Below are 21,795 nucleotides of genomic sequence, written 5' to 3'. Positions count from 1 at the left end.
ATGTCACTCAGTTGTGGGCGTAGTGAGCTATCTTAATGGCCTGCCTTGCAGACACACCACTGGTGCAATAGTGGTATGAATTTTATGGAAGTAACCAACCACTTTATTGGATTTAAGGCATGCTCCATGAGATGGTATCTATACCTAACACTGTCAACGAGGCCAAGAACTTATTTATGGTCATAGCATCTAAGGAAAAAACTACAACTATTATTCTGCTAAATAGACATAACATTCAAAATGACTACTTATGACTTATTGTTACGCCTATAGATCAGTGTATCTTTCAACCCTTATTAGAGAAACTTCTTACAGCAGAGGACAATTAACCCAAAAACCCTCAACTGGTCAAGGCACAGAGACTGGAGTGCTCAGTCTTAGATGGGACATCCATATCACACCTCTCTCCTCAGGGCTAAGGGATCTATGTGGAAGTGAGGGCACGAAGGTTTTAAGAGTCAGAGGTTGTGGATAACTTCAAGGAAATGATTTCCACACGCATCAGGGCAGATGTACATACGAACTCACAGCAGTTGTGACAGCGTGTATTAGACCTACAGAAGCTCAAGGCAGACAAAATCCCAGCATGGAGGAGGGGAGGTGGGTACACAGTCCCACCCATGGCTGAGGAGATGTTTAGTCATGTTCTAGAGGGATAGAAACAATGCCTTTAAAGTGATGACAGCCAAATCATACCTGCTGTAGGAAGCACAGCTTAGAGTAAGCATTGGAGAAACCAGGCTTGTCAATCACACAGGCCTAGCTTCTTCAGTGGAAGGAAATGAATGATACCTGGTCACCGGGAACACCGGAGTGGAATTAGTCAAACCACCTGGTTATCCTTTGCTATTCTATTGGCATCTGAATCCCCTCAGTATCTGGAGAATTGTTTAGGCCTTAATTCTCAACCTCATCTCTCAGCGAATAGAACCCATCCCCATGAAAGACGTCCTGTGTACTTTGCATCCTTCACCAATAGAATCTATCCTGATGCTGATCACAGACCCTCCCTCTAGGCGCTATCCCTGACCTTGATTTATCAGCCAATAGAACTCCTTCTTATTGTAAAGGTCACAGGTACTCTACTATGTTGCTAGGGACTTTAGATGTAGCTCAGCCTAAAACTTTGTTGTGATGACTGTCATATGGAAACCCTTTTCAAAAGTTTTCCTATGCTTAAAGTGCAATGCATGGTGTAGTGACATATGGTCACAGGGTCCCTGGGCTGGCTACATATCTGCGTGAAATGCTAGTGGATGGATCTCGCTGGAAGACAGGAGGTGGGATCAGGATAATGCCAGGATATCAACCATCAACATCATCAACACCACCCAACACCACCACCATCATCATCATCATTAACCACCATCAACATAATTAACCATCATCATCACCACCACCACCACTATAATCATCATCAGCACCACCACCACCACCATCATCATTAACCATCACCACCACCATCATCATCATCACCATCATCAGCAGTAGTAGCAACTGGGAAATCAATGGCAAGCTAAAGTACAATTCTACCAACGTTCACCCCTGGAGAAGAAATGATTGTGTCAGACTTACTTACAGAGAATGGATGAGGGCATTTGGGGCAGGAGATTAGTGACCATAAAGAAGCCGTGTTGGAGGGTCTGCACCCAGCTGGAATGATGGCGTCTCCCATGGCTGTGCAGATGTAGTCCTTCCCCTAATTATTCCTGTCATATATACTCTAGCCTCCCTCAGAGATCCTGAGGCCGTTTGCAATTAGGGTACAACAACGTGCAGTGGGTTTGGAGGAGTGATGGAGTGTAATTAGTCAGCAAGCTCAGACTGGAGGGTCTTCTGTGATCAGGCCCAGCAGAACTCCTGAAGAAGGTGAAAATCTGGCTTGGAGGCTAGTCCTGTGTAACACTGTTGTACCAAGAAAGCAGACACCTTGCAGTCTAGAGGCCTTGACAAGTGTCAGAAGAGAGACCAGGGCTGAGGGTGTGACTGTGCAGAGGACAGTCCTGGCCAACGAGCAGAGCGGCCCTCGGGCTCCTGTGCAGCAGTGACACCGGGTGACACTTGCTTCACATGTAGCAGCAACGAAAAGCTTTCCTCCTCCTTTTTTTTTTTTTTTAAAGAAACTGAATTCAAACTTGTGGAAAAATATAATTCTTTCATACACTTTCTGGTTCTTAGATTTATTTTTTTTTACTAAAGTCAGTAAAAAAAAGACAAAGTCTATTAAAAGAAACCAAGGTCTTCTATTATCTCTTCAAAAGATGAAGGATCCATCCATCTTCTTTTTTCCAACTATAGGGAGAAGAGAGAGATTTCTGCCCCCTCTACTTCAGTCAACATAGTCCCCCATGTAGACACTATAGCTGTTTCCAGTCCCCACCCACCAGCAGGCTTTTGAGGGATGGTATTAGGGAGCTGGTAAGACACTTCTACTGACAGGTGAGCCCCAGCTATGATTAGAGCCTGGATCTCCCGGGCAAGTCCAGGGACAGCTTCTTCCATGACGTGATTAGTCCAACAGTACAGTACACAGGCAGGATAAAAGCCTGTGACCCCGACAGAGTAGGGAGGGATGGCAATGGCACTCAGGGCAAAGGCAGATGTGTGGCTGGCAAGACCCTGGCAGTGCCTGCCCAGGACGAGGGCACTGGGCACCACAGCAGCACTGGCCCCCAACACACTGCGGCCCTTTGAAGCCATACCGCAGTACTCCAGAAACAGGTGGCTGAAGATGCTACAGATCCTGAGGGAGGAGGGCCAAGAGGGCCTGCACCTGGAGATGCATGAGGCCTTCCGGGAGCTGGGGCCCATTTTCAGGTGAGGGTCTGCTGGGCCTGTAGCTGAGCATGGACGGAGCTTCCTGGGCCCCTGCTTGCTGAGGTTCTGCAGGGATGTGGGGCTGCTGCCCTCCCCAGTAGGCACCAGGCACCCCCTCCTTAGGAAGACAGGGAGGGACCACAGGAGGTTATGAGCCTGACTCATGGAGACCATGGTTCTCCACATGGACACAGAAAGGCACTGTTCCTCACTGAGAGGACAGAGTCCCAGGAGGGCTGACGTGGAGAGGAGTCAGGCAGACAGTGGGAGAGCCCTCCTGGAGGGAAAGCAAGGGCCAGGAGAGGATGAGGCCAGGGAGCACACAGACAGGGCTGTCTGCAGGGTGCTCAGGGGGAGGGCATTCCACCCACAGGAGGGCCCTGTTTTCACCCCATAGGTACAGCATGGGAAGAACACAGGTTGTGTCTGTGATGTTGCCAGAGGATGCCGAGAAGCTGCACCAGGTGGAGAGTATGCACCCTCGTCGGATGCACCTGGAACCTTGGGTAGCCCACAGAGAACACCGTGGCCTGAGTCGTGGAGTGTTCTTGCTGTGAGTGGTCACTGGGGATGAGGAGGGAGGAGAGATTGGTGGCCCAGACACAGGTTGCAGATCCTGCTTGGGTGGGAGTGTGGAGGCCAGTCATTGGCAAGCGTGGGATGGCACCATGCCACGCAGACCCTGGACCCGAGGAGAAGAGAGGCGGCCGAGGAATGCCCCGTCCCAAATCCCTGCTCTGAATGGGCCTTTTCAGCGTGTAGTTGCCTCAGGAAGGGGAGCCACTGTTCAGGGCCATAGCTGGTCTCTGCCACAGCCTGATGCCCATCAATACAGTCTCCCTTTTGTAGGGGCAATTTCACCCACAGAGGTTTGAGGTAGACAGTTCTGGGGATGAAGAAGTGGAAAATAGGATGTTGGAGCTCCTGTGGGCTCAAAGTCAAACGCCGCTCAGGGAAGAGAGAGGAAAGTTCCCTCTTGTAGCTGCATACGTAGCTGGAGAGCTAAGTAGGAATTCCTGGTGCTTGGGGTGGATAGGCTGCCACGAGGTCACCAGTGGGTGTGGAGAAGCCTACACGGGGAAGTCAGGCTGCACACAGGCACACCAGTCCATGCCAGAGTGAATCCTTTGCTGATAAAGTAGTTTTGGGAAATGGGCATGTTGGTTATGCAAGTAGCCGAGGGACACTGGCAGAGAGGCCAAGTGCAAATTGTAGCTGTGGGCAAAGTGAGAGCATGTGCCTCTGAGAAAGCAGGAAGCCTGTGTGTGTGCATGCATGCACCAGTGTACATTCTTACATGTGTGTAAATGTGTGACCACACATGTTGCTTACATAGGAAAGTGTGTGTTGTCTGCATCTGTGACTCTCTGTGTGTCTTTCCACCTTTGTACTAGTCTGTTGGCTTAGTTTTGTACACACAGGAACTTAGGTGTCACACAAGTTTTTGAGGTCCTGTGTGAGTGCATGTGTGCATATACATGTGCTTATGGCCACTGTCAATTGTTGCAGGTTTTAGCACACTGGAGGACAGGCTAATGTAATCTCTCTCTCTCTCTCTCTCTCTCTCTCTCTCTCTCTCTCTCTCTCTCTCTCTCCCTGTCTCTCTCTCTCTCTCTCTCTCTCTCCCTCTCTCTCTCTCTGTCTCTCTCTCTCTCTCTCCCTGTCTCTCTCTCCCTCTCTCTCTCTCTCTCTCTCTCCCTCTCTCTCTCTCTCTCCCTGTCTCTCTCTCTCTCTCTCCCTGTCTCTCTCTCTCCCTCTCTCTCTCTCTCTCTCCCTGTCTCTCTCTCTCTCTCCCTGTCTCTCTCTCTCTCTCTCTCTCTCTCTCTCTCTCTCTCTCCCTCTCTCTCTCTCTCTCTCTCTCTCTCTCTCTCTCTCTCTCTCTCTCTCTCTCTCTCTCTCTCTCTCTCTCTCCCTGTCTCTCTCTCTCCCTCTCTCTCTCTCTCTCTCCCTCTCCCTCTCTCTCTCTCTCTCTCTCTCTCTCTCTCTCTCTCTCCCTGTCTCTCTCTCTCTCTCTCTCTCTCTCTCTCTCTCTCTCTCTCTCTCTCTCTCTCTCTCTCTCTCTCTCTCTCTCCCTGTCTCTCTCTCTCCCTCTCTCTCTCTCTCTCCCTCTCTCTCTCTCTCTCTCTCTCTCTCTCCCTCTCTCTCTCTCTCTCTCCCTGTCTCTCTCCCTCTCCCTCTCCCTCTCTCTCTCTCCCTCTCTCTCTCCCTGTCTCTCTCTCTCCCTCTCTCTCTCTCTCTCTCTCTCTCTCTCTCTCTCTCTCTCTCTGTGTATGTACACGTCAATCACTGGAGAATCTCCATGGGAACCCTGTGCCCTGGGCTGTGGTTTGTACATGTTGTAAGTGGTCCTCTGCTGTGGCCCCTGCCCTAGGGAGGACGAGATCCCTTACCTGAGACAGCAGAGGCTGGTGACTCAGAGACCACACATTGGACAGACTGACAGGGTTGGTGAGCTCAGCTGGGGCTTCTCCTCTGTGGGGAGGTGGTATAGGCCAGGTGGGCAGAGCTTGACAGCACAGTGTCCTTTCTCCATGGCTGTGGATGTGCAAAGTCCTCCTTAGACTCAGTGATCTCTGTCCAGGACATGGAAGCTGTGTTTGTAGAAAGAAGTGTGGACAGGACCAGCGGAGCCTGCCTCTGAGCCTGACACGCCTTTCCCAATTTCTTTGAGGGTTAGAAAGATGGACACGGGCCTGGGCCAGGCCTATCCTAGGAGGTATCTGTGTAGCTCTGTTCTGTGTCCTGCAGAAATGGGCCTGAATGGCGCTTCAACCGACTGAGGATCAACCCACACGTGCTGTCCCCAAAGGCCGTTCAGAAGTTTGTCCCCATGGTGGACATGGTAGCACGGGACTTCTTGGAGTCCCTGAAGAAGAAGGTGTTTCAGAATGCTCGTGGGAGCCTCACCATGGATGTGCAGCAAAGCCTTTTTAACTACAGTATAGAAGGTGTGTGGCCAGGGCAGGATCCCAAATTACGGCTATCAGGGAGGGAGTTGTGGGGAGGGAGACAGGAAGCAGTTTGGAGGCCAGGGACTGCTTTGTCCCAGGGATACCATTTTTTCTTCAGCCAGCAACTTTGTTCTTTTTGGGGAGCGGCTGGGACTCCTTGGCCATGACCTGAGCCCTGCCAGCCTGACGTTCATCCATGCCTTGCATTCCGTGTTCAAGACGACCCCACAGCTCATGTTCTTGCCCAGGAGCCTGACTCGCTGGACAAGCACCCGGGTGTGGAAAGAGCATTTTGAGGCCTGGGATGTCATCTCTGAGTATGGTGAGGGTCACTGAGGCAGGGGGCAAAGTTCATCTCCTTACCATCCACCCGTACTTATGGCTACACCAGGGTCATCTCAAATGACAGCGACTGCTGCTTCCCGATCTTTTAATATATTCCTACCGATTCTGTGGCCGAACTGACCCAGATACAGTGGGAGAAGAGCAGGGATTGTCGTTGGGCGCGAGAGGGGGACTCACGACGGGACAGCGGGAGCTGCCTGCCCTCAAGCTCCCACCTCACATCTCCAGTCAACAGATGTATCCGGAAGGTGCACCAGGAGCTCAGACTTGGCAGCCCTCACACCTACAGTGGCATCGTGGCAGAACTAATGTCCCAGGGAGCTTTGCCTCTCGACGCCATCAGAGCCAACTCAATTGAGCTCACCGCTGGGAGTGTAGACACGGTCAGGCCACCCCGGTGGAATCCCCTGTGACTCCCTGTTTGTATCCTCCAAAGCACTTCCTGTGAGCTGCATTCCCAGGTTGTTTCTGCCTGGAGCCTGTTGGCCTTCCCTGAAGGCCCTACCCAGAGGTGATGGAAGAGGGGAATCTTCAGGTGAAGGCTTAGGCGCAGTGCGGAGATCAAGAGAGCTCACGACAGGGCTGGAACTGTTTGCAAGCAGCATCACAAAGCTCATGGGGGTGGCTGGCTGGCTAAGGCAAGAGACAGGGAGACAGATGACACCAGTAGGGGTGAGGGCCCCATAAGGAAGGGTCATGCATCAGGCCATGGATCAGATGAATACGAATTAGCATGCCCAGGTGGAGCATGGGGGCAAGCTAGGGACCTCAGCAAGAGACTTAAGAGGCTGTTTCTGTAGGCTGAGCCATAAGGAGGAATTCTGGACATAGGGGCTCCGGGCTCACTCTGGGGCTTCTCACTGATGTGCAGAGGAGGCTGTGAGGGGACCTAGGACCCATTTCAGGCTTGAGCATTGAGGCCAGTGCTGAGGAGCCTGTGGATGGCAATCAGTCACTGGAAAAGGCAGATGTGAGTGGCAGGGTCCCTAAGTGACAATGAAGGCCCACCCCAGTGGGTACCAGAGCAGGCTCTAAGCATCAGACCCTTCAGGTGCTGAGACTGTGGCCAGGACTGAAATGGATTTAGGGTTATGGTTCCAAGAGTCCTATCCTGCTCTGGATATGCACTTCTCCCAGAGAGGGGCATCTTTTTGTAGTAGGGGTTCCCTTTGTGGAGGACTAGGGACAGTGTCTGAGACTTCTCTGGCTCCTGCAGACAACCTTCCCCCTGGTCATGACTCTCTTTGAGCTGGCTCGGAACCCAGATGTTCAGCAGGCTGTGCGGCAGGAGAGCCTGGCAGCTGAGGCCAGCGTGGCTGCAAATCCCCAGAGGGCTATGTCGGATCTGCCCCTGCTGCGGGCTGTCCTTAAAGAGACCTTGAGGTGGGTGCCGGCTGCCCTTTGCCTGCTGCCTTGCTTTCCTGCTCTCTTTTCTGGGGCTGGGGAAGCCCTTCATAGCTGGGGACAGTTCTGCTGTTTCCTGCCTCCAGGCTCTATCCTGTTGGTGGCTTTTTGGAGAGAATTCTAAGCTCGGACTTGGTGCTTCAGAACTACCACGTCCCTGCTGGGGTGAGTGATCCTCATATGCCCCCGATTGCCCTGTTCTGTATCACCTCAAAGAGGCAGCTGACCTCGCCCTTGGCATCTGCCCACAGACATTGGTCCTACTTTATCTCTACTCCATGGGCCGAAACCCTGCAGTATTTCCGAGGCCCGAGCACTACTTGCCCCAGCGCTGGCTGGAGAGGAATGGGAGTTTCCAGCACCTGACCTTCGGCTTTGGGGTGCGCCAGTGCCTGGGGAAGCGCCTGGCTCAGGTGGAGATGCTCCTCCTGCTGCACCATGTGAGCAGCCCTGGGAGGGGGCAGTGGGATGGGGGCGCTGATGGACAGTATTTGAGCTGAAAACACAGGCCTTGATATCCATCTGGGCTTCCTGTGTTTAGTGAGGTCTCCAGAGCCTGGCTAGGCCCTCGGGGCCCCACAGGAGGTCCCCTTTGCCGCATGGTGGCAGCACTGAGCGGCTCAGCAGGAGCTGGGCCAGAGCTCTGCCCTGCTGAGGAGGTCGGATGGAGCTCCCCCCTCCCTGTGTTCCAGGTGCTGAAATCCTTCAGGGTGGAGACGCAGGAGCGAGAGGATGTGCGGATGGTGTACCGCTTTGTTCTGGCGCCCAGCTCCAGCCCCCTGCTCACTTTCCGGCCTGTCAGCTAGTCAGTCAGCTTTGCAGCTGGGGTCCCAGTCAGGCCAGCAGCTCCCTCCTGTCCTGACACCCAAGGGCGCACTTCTTTGCCAGCAGGATGTTGTTTTGGGCCCACACTGTCATCCATCAGCACTTGTAGAGGATTCACAGCTAAAGACCTCCAGGGTCAGGAGTTGCAAGGCCAGGGAAGGGACTGGGATGATCTTGCAGGTCACGAGCAGTCCCTGCCGGGTGATTTCACCCATCCTTTCCAACAGTCACTCCAGCCACCTGTGGCCTTCCAAAGGCCTCAGAATAAAGCCAGAAGACAATGCCTTTCTTTATGTTCTCCATTATTGTGACATGAGCCACAAAAATACATCCTATGTTTACACACACACACACACACACACACACACACATGCACACACACGTGTTTGTGGTGGGGGCAGATATATAGATGTTATATGTAGATATAGATATATAGATAGGCAGATAAATAGATATCGCTGTGTTTTGGTTCAAGTGGCTTGACCATGGAGTTGGAACATATGAGCTGGTGACTCAGTAAAGCGTGTGGGGACATATGCACTGGCTAAGGACAGGGTAGTCGTGAGACCAGAGATGCAGGCAAGAGGACTTTCTAGAGCCCTGATAATGTCTCTACGAGGATGGTAGTCTTCTTCCAGGAGGTCAAGGTGCTGACTGACTTAGACCAGTGTCCCTTGGACCAGAGGTCAGTCTTCTGCAAGCCATGAAAAGAAGTTGGGGAATTCTTTCCCTGTTAGATCCTTCCCTCAGTTTTCCTCTTGGTTGTGAAAAGTAACTTCTGTTGTTGAAGTTTTTTCCCATGAAGGTCAGGGCCAAGGAGTAGGACCCGCTAAGCAGAGAGCACCTGTGGCAACTAGTCCCCTAACACCAAGGAAAAGGGTCTATCTCATGGCACTATTGTGGGGTGGGTGGGATTTTACGGGGTACAGCTCCCTGGAAGGAAGTCTAGGCTTTAGGGGTGTTTCTTAAAGGGACTGTTAGGATCTGGGGCTCAGTCTTCCATTTCCTGAGAATCACAAGGAGAGCCGCCTCCCCTGCCTGCCCTCTGCTCGTGACCTGCTGCTCATCACAGCCTCTCAGCAACTGGCCTGTGTGTTATAATTCTTTAATATCAATATTTTTTAAAATTAGGACACAAAATGTTGGTTCCATCATGGTGTTCTCATACATGTGTACTTCATGATGGCTAATCTTGATTTCCACTTAGAGATATGTCTCTGTACCTGGGATTCACAGAGCTCTGAGATTTAAAAGCTCTGCATTTAAGGGAGTGACAAGAACAGGGCGTTGGTGGTGCATGCCGTTAATCCCAGCACTCGGGAGGCAGAGGCAGGCGGATCTCTGAGTTTGAGGCCTTCATGGTCTACAGAGTGAGTTTCAGGACAGGCTCCAAGGTTACACAGAGAAACTCTGTCTCTAAAAATCAAGAGAGAGAGAGAGAGAGAGAGGAATATTGTTTATCCATACTGAACATACTCAGACAAAAATTACAATTTTTTTTTCATTCACAGTCACTCAAAATACCCCTTAGTAATACTAAATGAAGTTAAAAGTGACAACAATAAAAATTACAAAAAAAAATCGAACAAGACCCAATATTACTGACCTGTGTTTAGAATTTCTCCCTGAGTGCCCATTTTGCTACTTACCAAGTGTTGCTGTGTTATGTTTTCATTTCCTTTTGGGTCAAGGTATTTCCTGATTTCCTAACTCCTTCTTAACTATTGGTGCTCAGTATGTGTTTACCATGTTTTTTGCATTTGAGAATTTCCACTTTTACTTGCAGCTTTTTCTTCTAGCCTTGCTTTCCTTTGTGTCTGTATTGGTGTTCTTGATCTTGGACTGTGAGCCTCTGTACAAATATCTAGTTGAAGCCTCTTGGGCTATGAATTTTGTGTGAAGCAGTTTATACAGGCGGCTGCACTGACTGTCATGCATGCCATGTTGTAGGGGAGCAAAAACAAAATCAGTCACTACTTTTCATCTCTTGCCATCTGGGCACTGACTCACCACTCCTTACACCGTAGTCAGTCTCTAAATAAAGTCACTTCTCATCCTTCTACATAGCAATTGGGTAATGACACAGCTTTGGGTTCACAAACAGAAATACAGCAAACTAAAAAGAGCTATAGGATCCCAAGGAAACAACCAGTGGCTATAGACACAATCTAGAGACTGGAAGGGAAAAAAATCAAGGCACACATTTTATAAGCCTTTCATCCTCATGTAAGACATATACCTCCCAAAGTGTCACCCTCCAAAGACAGCGCCACCAACTGGGGAGTGTTCAACCAACTCAATTAGCAAGAAAACAAACGACAGGGTTAGCAAAGGATCTGAGCAGATATTCTTAAAAAGAAGACACAAATGACAGTGGGAACATTAAAGACGCTTAACTCCACTAGTCATCCAATTCAACCCACTGTGATGTTTGTGAGAGTGCCAGTTATAAAAGAGAAAAAGATCCCAAGCACAGAGAAGGGAGGGCGGAAAGGGACCCTCTGTATTCTGTTGGTGGGTAAGTAAATTGTCATAGTTACAGGGAAGAGCAGAGGCACCTCAGAAGTCAAGACCAAAGTCCTCATGCATGCAACAGTCTCACAATTTACACTCAAAGGAAACAATGTTTTTTATGTTAAAGGGAGTTCTTCCTCCACCGTAATTGTAGCATTGTTCACAACAGAGCACTTAAATTAGTGAGTAAAGAAAACGGTCCAAGCCAGGTGTTGGTGGCTCATGTCTTTAATCCGAGCAGAGCAGAGCAGAGCAGGCAGATCTCTGTCAATTTGAGTCCAGCCTGGTCTACAGAGTGAGTTCCAGGACAGCCAGAGCTATGACACAGAGAAACCCTGTCTCAAATCCCCAACAAAAAAAGAAAGAAAGAAGAAAAGAAAACAAAACTGTCCATAGATAAGGAAATACTCCTTAAACTGAGCAAAGAGGGGAAGGAAGCATGGCATTTGCATCAGCATGGAAGGACCCAGATCGTATATATTATGTTAAGGAAAACAAATGAAGCCCAGGGACACTAAAAGTGGGCATATAAGTAGGCGAGCTGAGGAGAGCTATGCTCACAAAAACAGGAAGTAGAAAGACAGTAGAAACCGTTGGTTGGGGGCCTTGGGACAAGGCAATGGCTGACCAAAGGCACATAATGTCAGTCAGCAGAGAGAACAGGTTCTAGAGACTGACAGAACATCATGGTAGGACCATCCAGTGTCATCATATGTTGTGCTGTGTTATGCTGCATGCCTACAAATTGCCAAAGGTCAGACTAACTTCTTACCACAAAGAAGTGCACGCGAACTAAGTATGAATATTAGCCACACTTTGTGTTCCTCTTTATCAGAAAATCAGATAAAAGCAACTTGAGGGAAGTGAAATTATTTCAGTTCATGCCTTAAAACTGTTGAGCTTCATTCCTGTTGCTGTGATAAAGCACCCTAACCTAAAACCAAGAAAACAACAACAACAACAAAAACAAAAAAATCATAGGGGATGAAGGGGTTTATTTTAGTTTAGAATTCCAAGCTACAGTTCCATTATTGTGGAGAAGTCAAGGCAGGAACTTGAACCAGCTGGTCACACCACATGCACAGTCAAGGTAAGAGAGAAACAAACGCACACATGCTCACCTGCTTCCTTTGGTGCTCATCTTGATCTCTCCAATTTTATACAGTGCAGGACTCCCTGCACTAATGGGCTGGATCTACCCACATCAATGAATTTAAGACCTTCACTCATAGACATGCCCACAGCCAAATGCAGACAATTCACCATGGAGACCATCTTTCTGGTGACTGTAGATTGCGTCCGATTGACAATTACAGACAGCTATCACAAGAGACACAGACACTGAGGTAGGGAAGGCGGGAGGTAGGTGACTCCATGCTGGCAGGATCTCCAGGTTTGGACTTCTCTCCTTTTTACATCGTGATGGAACCGGAGACAGAAAGCATGGGTAATACGCTTCCCCTCCAGATATCCTCTTTCTCCAGATAGGCACGACCTTCCCAACATTCTAGAATTTCCAAATCCAGAGCCATCAGCTGGGAACCAAGTGCTCCAATGCATGACCCTGTGGGTACATTTCTCAGACAAACCAGAGCACACTGTCCCCAAGCCCAAAAGCGCACAGGTACTGCACAAACCAAAAAATTTCCAGTTCACTTGAGAAGTTGCAACTCTAAAGTGTAAAGGCTCTAAAGTGTAAGAGGGACCCAAGGTCATCTCTTAACTGTGAGGCCTTATAGAAATAAAACACCAAGCATGCATTTCGCACCTACAAAGGCCCTGAGCAACATTATGCACTCTGAACGAGGGAAAGAGGGGCTGTCTCAGTTTCATCTCTGTCGCTGTGATATAAACAGCCCAACAACATCAACTTAGGAGGGCAAGGGTTTGTTTGCCTTTATTATTCCATGTGACAGCCTATCATGAGGGGACACAAGTTAGGAAGTTCAGATGACCAGGCACATCATATCTGCCATCAAGAGCAGAATCATGTCCTCAGTGTTCACATGCTTTCTCTCAACTCCATTTCTTCACTGTAGACACGTTCAACTCCCTGACCTGGGGTTGGTACGGCCTGCAGTGGCCTAAGTCTTCCCTTATCAATGGACTTAATCAAGGTATATGCAGGGCAGACAGGTCCACAGGACCCTCAAAGGTAGACAATCCCTCACTCAGACCCTCTTCTCAGATGATCCTAGGCAGGGACAAGATGACATTTGAAGTTAACCATCAGAAGCTTAATGTAGGTGAAAAACAGACAGAGGAGACATACAGACAGACCAGGGTGAAGGCAGGTCTAAGGGACAAAGAGAGCCTTCAGAGATATCCCCTGAACAAAGGGACTGTCTGACTTCCAAAGCTTTTCAGACAGGGAATGGGAAATTCCATTTGTGAACACAGTTCCAAGGAAGCAGATGCTGGCAGTGATCACAGAGTCATCTGGCAGCTATGAGGGTGAGGGGCTGGCCTTGCTTCCATCGTCTATGGGATCTATGTGCTTTCACAGCAGGGACCTGTCTGCTGCAGGGGCATAGCTTGGTTTCTGGGAGCAAGGCAAGGACAGTGCCTGAGATCTAGTGGAGCTTGGCAGCAAGCAGCTGTCAATCAGGAGGCAGGAGACTGGCACTTCATGTCCTTACAGATGTCACAAAGGAAACACAGAGCAGATATGGAAAGAAAGTGGGGCTCAGTGAGAGACCTTACACCACCTCAGAGGTCCATTTCTTCAGATAAGCCCCACCAGCCAAACACTGAGCAGTCTCTCCAAATGCATCAGCTTGGGACAAAGTGTACAAATGCATACACCTAGGGGGATGTTTCTCACGAAAGTCATAACTGTGTTCTGTAGCCACTTAGTCATTTTTAAAAATCTTCTTTTCGCTTGTCACCCACCCATTTCCACCTGCAGCAGATGAGAGACCTGTCCCTGTGAGTGGGAGAGTCAGCTCTGGTTCTCACAGGGTGTAGCACACAAGAGTGTGAGCTCTGTGCCCCATCTGGGAAGCACACAGGAGCAGACTCCATTGTGCAGGGACTCAGATGAGTATTCCCAAAGGGCGTGAGGGAGGGAGTATTCCCCACCCTCATGTGCCATACGTGGCATGGTTTGGTAAGGACACCCTCCCCCCACCCTTTGCCATCTGCAGGAGAGAAACCTGGCCCTGGGGTCACTAGTGTGAGAGGACTAGCCGTAGCCATCACCAGCTCAGCACGAGAGAACCGAGTCTCTATACCCTTCCTGGGAAGTACTCTAGAGTTGACCATGTTGTCTTGGATACAGGTGAGCCAGTCCTGGGGCTGTGAGAGCAGGTGAGCTGATCCCCTTCCCTTCCCCCAAAGGTCCCCTAAACAATTGGGAGGGAGGGGCCTGTACAAAATAGTAGACCTATTCCTGGTGGTGGGCATGTGGGTGATCTGGAGATGAGTACCTGAGAGCAGGACAACTGGCCCCACCCCTGAATTCAGGTTGTATTTGTTGAGCAAAGGAAGGCAGGGCTGGAGAGCTTGCCCCATGGTGAGATGGGAGAAAACTGGCACCTCCCATCCAGGCCGGGACCAGGGCTGTGAGTTATCGCACCCCACCGACCACCTCAACTTTCAACTGTGGTCACATGGGAAGGGGATGAGCCTAGAGCTCCAAAACAGCAGGATCTCCATGCACAGGACGAAGGCGGGATGTTAAAGAGCATCCCCAGTGAGACCCCCCAAGAGTGGTGCACCAGAGGCCAGAGGCCGTGAGCCAAACCCATGGCTCCAATGACTGCGGCAATGAACAGCTCCAAGTGAAGAAGAATGCACCAAAAGTTAAACTGTGTGACTCAACAGCTCCCAGAATAGCTTCCGTTATGACATCCTTCTCCCCATTTTTTCTTTCTGTGTGTTATGTTTGGTCTTTATTTTTCCTATTTCCTTTAGTTTTGTTTCATAGCTGGGGTGCAAGGGCAGAGGGAGGATGTAAGGGACAGGAGACAAGTGGGATAGGAATGCATGATGTGAAATCCACACAGAATCAATAAAGATAGCAGGATTAAAAATCCTCTTCTGCATGAGAAATGTGAATACACACACACACATGTATGCACATACATCTGTGGGGAGAGATCTGACACTGTGTGTATTTGTGTGTGTGTGTGTGTGTGTGTTTGTGTATTGGGTCCTGTACAAAACCTAGCAAGCTGACATTTGACAATAGACTGTCTGTGTAGCGAGCTCTGACATCTGCCTGCTTCGGCTTTGCGAATGCTTGGTTTCACTTCCCACTTTCTGGACAGGCATTTACATGGTTCTGTGGGGTCTGTACTCAGGTTCTCATGCTTGGCCTACTAAGCCATCCCCCTATGGTATGATAAATATACTTAATTGTTAGTTCTCAATTTGATGAAAAAGGAGAAAATTTAAGAGCAGACACTTCAATGTGCTCATTACAGTGAGTAAAACCCATCCTCCTTATCCGGCAGATCTTCAAGGCAGGGTCACTCATTAAGGCTCCACAGCAAGGCAGAATGTCCTTCTGACTGCTTTAAATCTGGGCCATGCCGTGCCCTCCAGTAGAAATTCTTCAGGTGTCCATGTAGACTCTGCACTTGACCTCAAATGCCACGCCACAGCAGGCATTGCAGAGCCAGGACCAGGTAGAAGGCTATCTCCTTCCTCTACCTCCAGCAGCTCCATGACCTCTGAAAAGAATTGTAGGGCAAGTACAAGGACATATCCAGTGCTGACACAATCAGTCACCAGTTCCTGTCCTCAAGGCAAGATAAAAGCCTGTGACCCCGACAGAGTAGGGAGGGATGGCGATGGCACTCAGGGCAAAGGCAGATGTGTGGCTGGCAAGACCCTGGCAGTGCCTGCCCAGGACGAGGGCACTGGGCACCACAGCATCACTGGCCCCCAACACACTGCGGCCCTTTGAAGCCATACCGCAGTACTCCAGAAACAGGTGGCTGAAGATGCTACAGATCCTGAGGGAGGAGGGCCAAGAGGGCCTGCACCTGGAGATGCATGAGGCCTTCCGGGAGCTGGGGCCCATTTTCAGGTGAGGGTCTGCTGGGCCTGTAGCTGAGCATGGACGGAGCTTCCTGGGCCCCTGCTTGCTGAGGTTCTGCAGGGATGTGGGGCTGCTGCCCTCCCCAGTAGGCACCAGGCACCCCCTCCTTAGGAAGACAGGGAGGGACCACAGGAGGTTATGAGCCTGACTCATGGAGACCATGGTTCTCCACATGGACACAGAAAGGCACTGTTCCTCACTGAGAGGACAGAGTCCCAGGAGGGCTGACGTGGAGAGGAGTCAGGCAGACAGTGGGAGAGCCCTCCTGGAGGGAAAGCAAGGGCCAGGAGAGGATGAGGCCAGGGAGCACACAGACAGGGCTGTCTGCAGGGTGCTCAGGGGGAGGGCATTCCACCCACAGGAGGGCCCTGTTTTCACCCCATAGGTACAGCATGGGAAGAACACAGGTTGTGTATGTGATGTTGCCAGAGGTTGCCGAGAAGGTATTCCAGGCAGACAGTACACAGCCCAGCCGCACGCTCTTGGAACCTTGGGTAGCCCACAGAGAACACCGTGGCCTGAGTCGTGGAGTGTTCTTGCTGTGAGTGGTCACTGGGGATGAGGAGGGAGGAGACACTATAGTCGTGAACACAGCATGCAGAACTGGCTGGGGTTAATGTCAACAGCAGTCACTACCAAGCGTTGACTGATACCATGTGACGGTGTGTGTGGGTCTGTGGAGGTGGGAGATGGTCAAATAGATGTAAGAGAAACGATGCTTCTCCATCCAATGCTTGCTCTGAGCCTGTTTTCTACAGGAGAGGAGGCAGAGCCATGTATGCTTGTATGCATGTATGCCTTGCATGTGTGTATTTGTGGTATTTAACTTGTTACTATTTTAAAGTGTGACTATGCGACGTGTCCATATACAGGGCTTCACTCTCTGAGGAATGTGTATTTCCCTCTGTGTGCAGGGCGCAAAGGGACCTAGATGTAACACAAGTTTTTGAGGTCCTGTGTGAGTGCATGTGTGTATATACATGTGCTTATGGCCACTGTCAATTGTTGCAAGTTTTAGCACACTGGAGGACAGGCTAATGTGTGTGTGTGTGTGTGTGTGTGTGTGTGTGTGTGTGTGTGTGTGTACACGAACTCCTGCCGTCAATCACTGGAGAATCTCCATGGGAACCCTGTGCCCTGGGCTGTGGTTTGTACATGTTGTAAGTGGTCCTCTGCTGTGGCCCCTGCCCTAGGGAGGACGAGATCCCTTACCTGAGACAGCAGAGGCTGGTGACTCAGAGACCACACATTGGACAGACTGACAGGGTTGGTGAGCTCAGCTGGGGCTTCTCCTCTGTGGGGAGGTGGTATAGGCCAGGTGGGCAGAGCTTGACAGCACAGTGTCCTTTCTCCATGGCTGTGGATGTGCAAAGTCCTCCTTAGACTCAGTGATCTCTGTCCAGGACATGGAAGCTGTGTTTGTAGAAAGAAGTGTGGACAGGACCAGCGGAGCCTGCCTCTGAGCCTGACACGCCTTTCCCAATTTCTTTGAGGGTTAGAAAGATGGACACGGGCCTGGGCCAGGCCTATCCTAGGAGGTATCTGTGTAGCTCTGTTCTGTGTCCTGCAGAAATGGGCCTGAATGGCGCTTCAACCGACTGAGGATCAACCCACACATGCTGTCCCCAAAGGCCGTTCAGAAGTTTGTCCCCATGGTGGACATGGTAGCACGGGACTTCTTGGAGTTCCTGAAGAAGAAGGTGCTGGTGAATGCCCATGGAAGCTTGTCAATGAACTTCTATTCCAGTATGTTCAACTATACCATAGAAGGTGTGTGGCCTGAGAAGGTTCCAGCTTGAGGGGGACCGGAAAGGCATACGCCAAGAAGCAGAAAAGGGGGACAACATTGAGACCAGGAACTGCCTATTCTCAGTGATAATATTTTCTCTGCAGCCAGCCACTTTGTTCTTTTTGGGGAGCGGCTGGGCCTCCTTGGTGATGACCTGAATTCTGGCAGCCTGAAGTTCGTCAATGCCTTGAATTCCATAATGAAGACGACTCCACAGCTCATGCTTTTGCCTAGTGGTCTGACTCGCTGGATAAGCACCCGGGTGTGGAAAGAGAACTTTGATTCCTGGGATTTCGTCTCTGAGTACGGTGAGGGCCACTGCCCTGTCCAGCACCATGGGGCAGGGGACAATGGTCACATGAGTCCCATTCACCTGCATTTCCTTCAGAGATCGGTGTCTGCTAAGGCCCTTTTCCTGTGGCTCCACAGAGAGTTTAGGGTTGTATGAGGCAGCAATGTTGGCACACAAGCAGGGAGACTGAGGTGCGAGGGACAAGATAAGCTGGGATGATGTAGGACAGGCCAGCATAATGTTCAGTGTTTTCTTCTACAGTCACAAAAAATGTCAAGAATGTGTATCAAGAGGTGCAAAGTGGTGGCCCACAGTCCTGGAGTGTCATATCACAGCTGGTAGCAGAGGGTGCTCTGACAATGGATGCCATTCTGGCCAACTCTCTGGAACTCACTGCTGGGAGTGTGGACACGGTGAGGACCCCAAGGAGCCTAACTGCCACCCTGACACCTACTGGTGTCTCCCTAAAGCACAGTACTCTCTTCACCTGGGTCATCGAAGCCATTCTGTGAGAAGGCAGGGAAACGTCTGGAAAAGGAAAGGGGATGGTATCTGGAGAGCTGCAGAGAAGGCCTACACTTCCGAGTCCAGGCGCTAGTCAAGTTAGAAAACCACGCATGCAGTACGCGACCCCTCACTTCCTCTAAGGCACGAGCATGCTGCGGGCCTAGGGGGACAGTGAGCGGCCCAGCCCCAGCGTCAGCAGGCCCCCTTGTCAATGGGAACTGGAGGCAGGTGACAGGAAACCACGGCTGAGGAAGCGGCAAGCACCCAGGCTGCCTGCCGATGCAGAAGGGAGAAGGCCGCAGTGCAATCTTGTTGGAAACATGGGTTCAGGCACAAATGTCCTGGCTGTCAAAGGAGCCTTTCCCAAGAGCCTGCTCTGGACTAGGCTTCTGGATTAGGAACCGAGGCCACAAGTCTTAGTGAAGAAAGAGCAAGAACAGAGGCCCCAAATGCTCACACCATGCAGCAGAATGTGGGAGGGAACGAGGACCTGCACAGGGCTTGTGGGAGAGAGAAACCAGAGCTGCAGGGACGGTGCAAGCAGAGATCAGAGAGTGCATCAAACGGAGCCTGAGAATCCAGAGTTGTATGCATGCAAGCCAAGGCTTGGGGAAGCAGGAAGCTACCCAAGCAGGGGCACAGGGCCTGATCAGGCCAACTGGGATCTGGTCCCCATTAGGAAGGGCCTATAAGCCACCATAAAACCAGCTTGATATGGCTAAAGCGGAGCATGGAAGCCGACTAGTGACTTCAGGGAGACACCTAAGAGACAGCTTTTGTGGGCTACAACCCTGAAAGAGGGATTTTGGATCTAGAGTCTCAGGCTCACACCAGTCAGGAGGAGTCAGTGTGTAGAGCTGTGACCCATTAGAGGGTTGGACAATAAGGACAGCGAGAGGGCATGTGGACAGTGGATAGCAAATCAGGTGACTGGGTAGGCAGAGGAGGGTTGCAGTTTCCTTTAGTGACACAGAGTCCATCTCCATGGACACCAGAGCAGGCTGTCAGCACGCAACTCTGAAAGTGCTGAGGTGTTGGCTAGGAGTGGGGTGTCATAAGGGGAGCCTTTAAGGAGGAGGTAAGGACTCTGAGGGTCCCGCTTGGCTATTGCCACACACTTCTCCTAGGGAAGGGAATCTTTAAAATACGGATGCCATTGGGAGAGTCAGGCTTGGTGTCTAAGGTTGCTCTCTGGCTCCTGCAGACATCAGTGCCCCTGGTCATGACCCTCTTTGAGCTGGCTCGGAACCCAGATGTTCAACAGGCTGTGCGGCAGGAGAGCCTGGCAGCTGAGGCCAGCGTGGCTGCAAATCCCCAGAGGGCTATGTCGGATCTGCCCCTGCTGCGGGCTGTCCTTAAAGAGACCTTGAGGTGGGTGCCGGCTGCCCTTTGCCTGCTGCCTTGCTTTCCTGCTCTCTTTTCTGGGGCTGGGGAAGCCCTTCATAGCTGGGGACAGTTCTGCTGTTTCCCGCCTCCAGGCTCTATCCTGTTGCTGTCTTTTTGGAGAGAATTCTAAGCTCGGACTTGGTGCTTCAGAACTACCACGTCCCTGCTGGGGTGAGTGATCCTCATATGCCCCCGATTGCCCTGTTCTGTATCACCTCAAAGAGGCAGCTGACCTCGCCCTCGGCATCTGCTCACAGACGATCCTCCACATGAGTCTCTACTCCATGGGCCGAAACCCTGCAGTATTTCCGAGGCCCGAGCACTACTTGCCCCAGCGCTGGCTGGAGAGGAATGGGAGTTTCCAGCACCTGACCTTCGGCTTTGGGGTGCGCCAGTGCCTGGGCAAGCGCCTGGCTCAGGTGGAGATGCTCCTCCTGCTGCACCATGTGAGCAGCCCTGGGAGGGGGCAGTGGGATGGGGGCGCTGATGGACAGTATTTGAGCTGAAAACACAGGCCTTGATATCCATCTGGGCTTCCTGTGTTTAGTGAGGTCTCCAGAGCCCGGCTAGGCCCTCGGGGCCCCACAGGAGGTCCCCTTTGCCGCATGGTGGCAGCACTGAGCGGCTCAGCAGGAGCTGGGCCAGAGCTCTGCCCTGCTGAGGAGGTCGGATGGAGCTCCCCCCTCCCTGTGTTCCAGGTGCTGAAATCCTTCAGGGTGGAGACGCAGGAGCGAGAGGATGTGCGGATGGTGTACCGCTTTGTTCTGGCGCCCAGCTCCAGCCCCCTGCTCACTTTCCGGCCTGTCAGCTAGTCAGTCAGCTTTGCAGCTGGGGTCCCAGTCAGGCCAGCAGCTCCCTCCTGTCCTGATGACAAGCTGCCCTCATTTCTACCTTGGGCCACCATGCCTGTAGCCACAGCTACCTTCTTGTCTAGGCTCTGGAGGATTACTGCCCCTCCTCTGTCAGTCCCTTCACCCCCAGCCTCCACCTCCAACTGTGATCATTCAAGTGAGCCCATATGCTGGCTTTGCTTTCCTCTCTGGTCCCAAAAATCCCTGAACCCTCTCTTAAAGTTTCTTCGTATGGTTTGCACATTGTGCAATACGAACCCAGCATCAGCAAGGACATCTCATGTCAACAGTGAAAGCCCAGGATTCACTCATGACACATTCTCATGCCTGAGGAGAGACAGAACTGGCCAAGTGTATGCTGCACACCCCAGACGTCATGTGGTGTGGCGGAGTCAGGGGCGCAGTGGATGCTCCCTGGTCAGCTTCCATTCCAGACATTGTGCCGATCTTGAGGATGCTGAGAGGGCTAAGGGCCTCAAGAATGGCCAAAACAAAAACGGAAAACAAAACAAACAACAACAATAAAAAGCCCCAACCAAACAAAAACAACTTGAGAAATGTTCTGGTAACTAAAGCGTCAGAAATTGGGTCGGCAGTCTTGTAATGGTTTCTGTACGCGTCTACTCTGGTCAACGGACAAGAGCATCTTCCGAGTCAGACATGCCTGGGGCATTTGGTGCATAACACCTTCAGCCACCATGCCCCAGTCTGCATTCAGCACTGGCCAAGGCATAGTGTCCATGCAGGGAGGGGATGTCCCCTCGGTCACAAGCCGACCCCACCACACTCCTCTCTTTGCTTCTTTCATTCTTAGCTGCCCTGATAAAATATGACCTCAGCAGACCACTAGCTTCCCCCAACACACAAGTCCAAAATGCCATAGAGCGCATCTCAGGCCAATAGCATTCCCCATCAGCCCGCCTCTGACTCTCCACTGTGCCCACCAATGGATTTTTAGTTTGCCTTGATTTGTGACTATCTTTGTTTGGTAAAACTATAAAACCCTCATGAAAACATTTCCACATGGAACCCCGGAATGTGTGAAATCTGGGCTCCTCAGCCATGGT

At 51.1% G+C, this 21,795-nt stretch overlaps 2 protein-coding genes across 4 annotated transcripts; both read left to right on the top strand.

Annotated features, from left to right (window-relative positions):
• The first annotated feature begins 2,578 nt into the window (after nucleotides 1–2,578).
• LOC101823606 (cytochrome P450 11B2, mitochondrial) lies at nucleotides 2,579–8,625 on the top strand. The gene is made up of 8 exons (XM_040736412.1): nucleotides 2,579–2,817; nucleotides 3,215–3,370; nucleotides 5,566–5,765; nucleotides 5,887–6,090; nucleotides 6,342–6,496; nucleotides 7,330–7,496; nucleotides 7,604–7,682; nucleotides 8,210–8,625. Exons 1-8 carry the CDS (start codon nucleotides 2,579–2,581, stop codon nucleotides 8,321–8,323), a joined length of 1,314 nt encoding a protein of 437 aa, XP_040592346.1. The 3' UTR covers nucleotides 8,324–8,625.
• Nucleotides 8,626–15,646: 7,021 nt separating this feature from the next.
• On the top strand, nucleotides 15,647–21,315 carry LOC101823339 (cytochrome P450 11B1, mitochondrial). Of its 3 annotated transcripts, none has more exons than XM_040736445.1 (9): nucleotides 15,647–15,891; nucleotides 16,289–16,444; nucleotides 17,474–17,673; nucleotides 17,797–18,000; nucleotides 18,246–18,397; nucleotides 19,696–19,862; nucleotides 19,970–20,048; nucleotides 20,135–20,323; nucleotides 20,576–21,315. In XM_040736445.1, the coding sequence occupies exons 1-9, from the start codon at nucleotides 15,647–15,649 to the stop codon at nucleotides 20,687–20,689; spliced, it is 1,506 nt and encodes a 501-aa protein (XP_040592379.1). In that variant the 3' UTR covers nucleotides 20,690–21,315. The 3 variants fall into 3 exon arrangements, with proteins under 3 accessions (XP_040592379.1, XP_040592380.1, XP_040592381.1); XM_040736446.1 differs by having other exon boundaries at nucleotides 15,653–15,891; nucleotides 17,797–18,017; nucleotides 18,263–18,397; XM_040736447.1 differs by lacking the exon at nucleotides 20,135–20,323 and having other exon boundaries at nucleotides 15,653–15,891; nucleotides 17,797–18,017; nucleotides 18,263–18,397.
• Nucleotides 21,316–21,795: the final 480 nt, after the last annotated feature.

Source organism: Mesocricetus auratus, unplaced genomic scaffold (assembly GCF_017639785.1).
Source record: "Mesocricetus auratus isolate SY011 unplaced genomic scaffold, BCM_Maur_2.0 Super-Scaffold_100055, whole genome shotgun sequence".
NCBI lineage: Eukaryota > Metazoa > Chordata > Mammalia > Rodentia > Cricetidae > Mesocricetus > Mesocricetus auratus.
Note: the sequence above shows the minus strand (reverse complement) of the source record. Positions and strands in the feature narration are given on the sequence as shown.